General features: G+C 42.6%; 1 protein-coding gene across 1 annotated transcript; it reads right to left on the bottom strand.

The window, feature by feature from the left end:
• Positions 1-3,162: 3,162 nt before the first annotated feature.
• Positions 3,163-5,960, bottom strand: fzd7a (frizzled class receptor 7a). Its single transcript, XM_043249764.1, has one exon. It carries the CDS (start codon positions 5,476-5,478, stop codon positions 3,817-3,819), a length of 1,662 nt encoding a protein of 553 aa, XP_043105699.1. The 5' UTR covers positions 5,479-5,960; the 3' UTR covers positions 3,163-3,816.
• Positions 5,961-7,426: the final 1,466 nt, after the last annotated feature.

Raw genomic sequence — 7,426 nt, 5'->3', positions numbered from 1 at the left:
TTAAGACGATCTTTGAGATCTACCAGAATTCATATGAATCAGGTCCTTTATATATTTTGGGCCATGTCATGGACAGTTTTATAAACATACAACAACACCTTTATACTGAATGCGATTTTTGTCCGGAAGCCAATGCAACTTTTTTTTAAAACTGGAGTAATATGCTTCCTTTTAATACTAGTAAGGAGCATAGCAGCTGAATTCTGATCCAACTGCAGCTTTGATATAAGAGAATTGTTTACTCCAAAATAAAGAGCATTACAGTAATCAAAACGGGATGAGATAAATGAATGGATCACTATCTCAAGGTTCGGAACAAACTAAAAAGACTTCATCTTTGCAATAATCCTCAACTGAAAAAAGCATCTTTTCAGCACTCATTTAATCTGATGCTCAAACGTTAGCGTAGAATCAGAAGTTAAACCCAAGTCAGCACCAGTAGCCTCCAGGGCAGAGCATTGACTTTCAGCACTGTTGCATTTCGGCCGTCGTGAGTTTGAGTCCCAGCTCGCAGACCTTTCCTGATGCCGTCCCCCTATCTCTCTAGTGCTTTGCTTTCCTGTCCGCTATGATCTGTCTTTTCAAATTAAAGTCAAAAATACTAATTTTAAAAATAAATAAAATACACCCAAGGTTTCTTATTTTAAACTGCACATTTACTGTCCATGTACATAGGTCATCCTGTTTTGTTTTAACCACAACTTCACCTCATCAAGACATAATAACAAGGATGCACTAATAGGCAGGTAAATTTGAATACAGTCAACGTAAAGATGATACCAAAGATGAAGACACACACCATATATATATATATATATATATATATATATATATATATATATATATATATATTTATAGCTAAAGGCAGGAGAAAAGTGAAAACAAAATGGAGCCCTTGGGTACTCCACAGTCCAAAGAAAAGGAAAAGGAAGAAAATTCCCCCACCTTCACTAAAAAAATGGCCCCTGCAAATAAGAGGAAAATCACTTTAGTGTTTTAAAAAAGGATAGTGTTCTCTATTAGATCAAAAGCTGCACTAACATCTGCAAATAAGTAACAAATCATTAGAAACTCGCAATAGAGCGGATTCAGTGCTATGTCCTGCCCTAAAATCAGACTAAATGCATCTAATACATCATTTTTCGCCAGATGATAGCTTAGCTGAGATAAAACTACTTACTATGTTTTAGAAATGCATGGAAGCTTTAAAATTGGTGAGTAATTTCAAAATTTCAAAGGGTTCAAGGAAGGACTGTTTGCTTCAGGCATGATGGGAAAAATACCTATAGATAGACTACAGTTCACAATAGATGTAAGCCTTGGTCCGACAAAATAAATTGTCGCACCAAGCAATCCTGAGGGCAAAACATCCCAACTGGTAGCTGCGCGTTTCAGTTGACCAATGATTGGACTAATATCAGTTCATGAAACAGGATCAAATTCATCAAAAATGTTAACATATTAAAAACATCTATTACTGTACCATCCAAATGAACAAACAAACCTGAACCTAATGTTTTTAGTTTTTTCAGGAAAAAAAAAAACACGTGAAAACTTCTCTCAACATTCTGATAGAGGTATTGTGACAGCATTTGGATTAAGAAGTCCATTACTGAAAATATAATTTTGGTGAGTGTGAGTGCTGTGATATAATGTTTGAGAAATGCTTTAGCATGCTTTTCAACTTTCTAGTACCCAAAAAGTGAATCTCGTGAAATCTGGTGAGATACCAGAAGTTGACTTTTTTCCAGGCCTGTTCTGCCCAGTGCAAGGGCTATGTTTTAAACGGCTTCTCTGCTTTACTATCATCTTCAAGAGGTTGGAAGTTTAAACTGCGCTTTACAGAAAAGAGGAAAGACTTATCCAGGCTGAACCACAACACTAGCCTCTTCAACCACATCTCCATGTGCTTTGTGTTACGTGGTAAATCATTTTATTGCTCTGTGAGATCATACTTTTTGACGTTGAACAGAACCCTAGTCTGGCCACCTGCAGGGATTAATAGGCTGATGAGGACAAAATGTTAGGATACTTAATAGTAACCTGCTTTCACCCTCTGAGAGGAGCTTTCGCTTTTTCTCAACATAGTCTGTAGAGTATTGCGATGATCAAACCATTCTATTGTCATAAAAAAAAACAAAAAAAACACCCCACCCAATGTGATCCTTAAGTCATTTTTGGCCCAAATTGAAATCTTTGTTACAATAAATGAAAATAGTTTATTTTCTGCTCTCAAATGCAGTAACAATTCCCGTAAAAAAAATAAAGAACTTAAGTAAACTATAGTATACTTAAGTATACTCAGCAATCCTGTTTACTTTATGTAACTCGTTTTTGGCATAATTTAATAGCAACTATTGATCTGCTCTGCTAGGTTTTACCTTGAGTATGAACAGTACAAACTGTTCTCAACTTGTTCTGAAGACATTCAAGCTTGGAACATAATTATTGTTACAGAATATGATTTATAATATGTATTCTGTTCAATATAATAATGTAACGCAATGTAATATTTTAATTATTGCTTAGCAGCATGCACATTTGCAGCGTACTTTCAAGGGTGTTACGAAGCAATGCATTTAAAGATATCAAAGCTCTCCAGTTGTACAGGAAATAAATTATGCACAACATGTGATTATGATCTAAGCTCCTGTTGAAAAAAATAAAACGAATAGTGTCTTATATTCCTGAAACTTGGCTTTACAGTTCCAGTCAGCTTGTAATGTTCTCAGCATAATTCTCCTGTGGGTGGCGCCAAAGCTGCGGGGTTTTACGCTTAATCTCAGTAAAGCTGCAAGACTTTCTCCAACAAATATTCTTTAGCATTTTACTATGAATACAGTAAGGATCACCACAGCACACACTGACAGCACGGTTTCATTTGGTCTCATTTACTGAGGCTGACTTTGTCTTGTTTATTAATACATTAACGATAATTTAGCTTTTTTCGTCAGGAGCGTAACAGGCCATACCGCCTTTGGAGCAACAGTTGAAGTAGTCAGCGCTTTCTGATAGGGTTTTCTCTTTAAAAAAAAGCAATGTTTAACAGGCCAGCCAGTGGTGTAGGCCTAGACATCTGCACGTTTTCATTTTAAAGCTAATAAAATGATAACTGGCAGCCAACGAGAACTCCAATACCACGTGCGAAGTAAAATGAGTCGGTTAAAAATCTAATCGTTTTATTCAGCGAAACTGTACAGATACAAAGGTCTCTTACCAAATTTTAAAAATCAAGTAAAAAACAGCAAGATTATTTTCATAAATACATATATTCTTTCAGAAAAAGGTGATTATTTACACGTTACATCGTTTAAAGGGAGCTTGCATAAATTCACAGCTGCACACATGCATATAAGTATCCCGATCCTAACGCGTACTTGACGGCCCGTTTGTGCCAATGTATGCATGATTGTCGACGGAGGGCTGCGAAAGTCATACAAGTCCCCGGTTAAAACAAGGGATGGTACATGTGTATAAGGCAAATTACGTCCAATATGTTCAGGTACAGAACCGCGAGCGTTGCGCAAACCATTCGGTACCGTCTACAGAGATCACATCCGCAAATGATATCGTGTTACACAGAAACATAGTCTTTTTTTCCACATACAAATATATGAGAAAACCGATGGTTAAACGGACTCGGGCTGATAACACTGTTCTCGATGGTCCGTTTCCACCGTCTAGGCACACAGCAGTGTCCACAAAACTCACTCAACAAGTCTCGCGTAACCGTTCTCCGCTCGAGACGTTCATCTCAGAGAAAAGTCGCGCGGTCAGAGCTCGACCGAAACTTATCACGACGACTTTTTTTTTCTTTCATACCGTCGTCTCGCCTTGGTTGCTATTGCTGAGCCTTTTATAAAACCTGCGCCACGACTGCAGGGTTTTCCCAGACCATATCCAAAATCCAGAGGTGATTCCCACGATCATGGTCATCAGATACTTTATCATGAAAACGGTGAAGTCCGGAGACATGGGGGCGAAGTTATTGACCGGGCACGGGACGGCGAATCGCTTACACGTCTGCATGTGCCAGGTCTTCTCCCACTGCTCCCGAAAAGCCTGCTCGTAGAAGTAGCACGCGATCACGATGGTAGCGGGAACCGTGTAGAGCACGCTAAACACGCCGATGCGCACCATCAGCTTCTCCAGCTTCTCCGTCTTGGTGCCGTCGTGCTTCATGATGGTTCTGATGCGGAAAAGCGACACGAAGCCGGCCAGGAGGAACGAGGTGCCTATGAAGAGATAGACGAAGAGGGGCGCCAAGACGAAGCCGCGCAGAGAGTCCACGTTGTAGATGCCAACGTAGCACACCCCGGTGAGGATGTCTCCGTCCACTTGGCCCATGGCGAGGATGGTGATGGTCTTGACCGCTGGGACGGCCCAGGCGGCCAGGTGGAAATACTGAGAGTTGGCCTCGATGGCTTCGTGACCCCACTTCATTCCTGCCGAGAGGAACCATGTGAGAGACAGGATGACCCACCAGATTGAACTCGCCATGCCGAAGAAATAAAGGATCATGAAAAGGATAGTGCAGCCCTCTTTTTTCGTGCCTTGCGCGACGGTCTTGTAACCGTCATCGTTGAATTTGTCGATGCAAACGACTTTGTCTTCAAGGAAAAAGCCAGCCGCGTACGCAACGGCCACCATGAAGTAACACCCGGAAAGGAAGATGATGGGCCTCTCCGGGTAACGAAACCGCCTCATGTCCACCAAGTACGTGAGGACGGTGAACAGTGTGCTAACGCAGCACAAAATGGACCAGATTCCAACCCAGAGCCGGCCAAATTTGACCTCTTCCTCTCTAAAGTACATCAGCCCGTTGGGCCTAGTGGGCTCACACGGCGCCCCGCAGTCTTTTTCCCCCATGAAGTGGTACTTGAGATAAGTGGGCACTTTTAGCTGCAGCGGACATGTGAACTGCTGGCTGGGTCTGACCACGTTCGGCTGTAACGTGATCAGTTCCGGGACGTAGGGCGTCGGGTTCGAGGTCGGGCTTCCCGCGTCCGAGGTGTTCTGGCCCACGCAGATCTCCCCCGCGCCGTGCACCGGGAAATTCTCGCAGCGCAGGCGCTCGGGCCACTGGAAGCCGAACTTGTTCATGAGGGCCTCGCAGCCCTGCCTCGCGCGCTCGCACAGGGAGCGACACGGCGGGATGGCTTGCTCCAGCACCGTGCAAACCGGCGCGTACATGGAGCAGAGGAAGAACTTGAGGTCCATGGAGCACTGCACTTTCACGAGCGGGTAGAACTGGTGCACCTCCAGCCCGGCGTCCTCTTGATTGGTGTGACCCAAAAGGTTCGGCATAATGGTCTGATTGTAGGCGATGTCCGTGCAGAGAGGTATCGATATGGGCTGGCAGAAACCGTGCTCGGGAATGGAGATGCCCTTCTCTCCGTGATACTGGCCGCTGGACGGCTGCAGGGCCAGGGTGAGGAGCAGGGAAAAGTATCGAGTAATCCCGCAAAGGTGTTGCATTTTGAAGAGAGCTGTTATTTGGGTGATTCGGCGAGAAAGAAACCGGGCTGCGGCTGCTCCGGGAAAATAAAAAGTTTCTGTGCGATCAGTTCGTACGCGTTTAAAAACTCCTCGCTGAGCTCCTGTCACGACACTCGTGGTCTGAAAGCAAGCATGTTAGGCAAACGAGTGGATCTGAGAAGAAAGCCCTGACAAAAAAGTCACTAAGTCCGAGAATACATCCAAACTAAGTCCACAACGAGCGCATCGTTTTGTCCTCCTTCAAGGTCTGTTTGGGGAATCTTCCTACTGTTATCTAAAGTTTTCTGCCCGTCTCTCCAAATCCTGCGTGTAAGTCTGTGTATCCAATGGCTTTAGAGCTGCATTTCAGAGAGTCGTATCGCTGCTGGAAAACTTGAGCAGAGTGCGCTTTCCTCGCTCGTCTCGCGTGCGCTCGGCAGACGCGCTTCTCACTGACTGAAGGTTTGAGCGCAAGCGAGGCGCACATACAATAATGTGCCGTCGGTTTCTACACACCCCTCATTCAGATTCACTGCCCCTCCGTGCGGGGCGCCTTGAAACCACTAGCGATTCAGACCAATCGCAGGGTTTGTTTTCCTTTGCGACTTGCTTTTGATTGGTCATTGGATGTAATTGCGGAGGGTTTCAGCTATCAGAAACTTTCCTTCTATATAGGGCGGAGGAAAAAAAATCCATAGGCTGGTTTCTGAAAGTGTAGTAATTCACTGGGCATTCAAAACCCCGCACGTGACTAATACTGGGGTTTCTCGATTCAAAAAACGGCTTTGTTCGATAAAATTGTCGACGTTATACGTATTTTCGACGTGAAACATTAAAATACGCTTACATTCATTTGTATTTCAAAGTTTGGCAATCACAGAATTAAATAATTGGCAAATCCTGAGGGGAAAAGCTAAACCTAAGTACATAAAATGATCAAAAGATGTTTTGAAAAGGTAACATTTACCATTTAAATGTTAATTTATTAAAAAACGCACACAGCTAATGACAGGCTTTAGACCTACTTTTCAGCCCGGTGTGGATAGTTAACATGAAAGCGGGTAAATATTTTGATAATTTTCATTTTAAGTTATTCTCACACTTTGCAGGTGCGGAGCATCAGCTAAACAACTTGGGCCACTTAAGGTCAAGGAATGCAGAGTATTAAATGTAAATGAAGAGTGTGTCCATGTAAGGAAGAGATTAAGGGAAAACTACAGGCAGATCTCTCTGGAAAAGTCTGTGAAATTTATTAAATTCCAGATTTTAAAGAGGAAAATAAATAACTGATCAACCAAACAGTTTCAGTGGGGCCAAAAATGGGGAATATTCACAACTTGTTACAATTATAAAACAATTAATTAATAACTGTCAGAGACCAGCGATAGCCAGAGCTATTGGCTTATTAAATAACTTATTCTTAATCATAAATAAAAAATCTTCTTCTCTCCGCTGGAGCGTGTTTTAAAAATAGATCTGAGCTTTATAGCTGTATGCCTGGTTACTCGGTATGTAAATGTGAGGGCTGAGGGAGATGATCTGCTCTATGGACCTCAACATCAATCACACAGAGCCCAAAGCTGCTGCCTCAGAAATGAGCGCCGTGGCATGCTCATTCTGCTGCTCACCGTAGCTCTACAGCAGCCCATGTTTGATCGCCGAGCATATACACTCACTTCATCTTTCGAGAGACATGCAACTTAAAACTTTGACTGACGGATTCTTAAGAGTATGCTTCTCTGGCTTATTAGATCGCAGTTGCTAGGGTTGAAAAATACATCCAGTAAGATGTTCTGATGTTGTTTTAGTGATAAAATACAGCATGACTGTATAATTCATGATTCTTGTTCCTGTTTGAATTCGAGAACAGAATACAGTTGAAAACGTAATGCTGCTCTGCAAGAGTGTTTTATTATGTGCATATATATATTTTAACATACCGTAGTAG

This window comes from Puntigrus tetrazona, chromosome 9 (assembly GCF_018831695.1).
Source record: "Puntigrus tetrazona isolate hp1 chromosome 9, ASM1883169v1, whole genome shotgun sequence".
NCBI lineage: Eukaryota > Metazoa > Chordata > Actinopteri > Cypriniformes > Cyprinidae > Puntigrus > Puntigrus tetrazona.
This window is presented reverse-complemented; position numbering and strand designations above follow the sequence as displayed.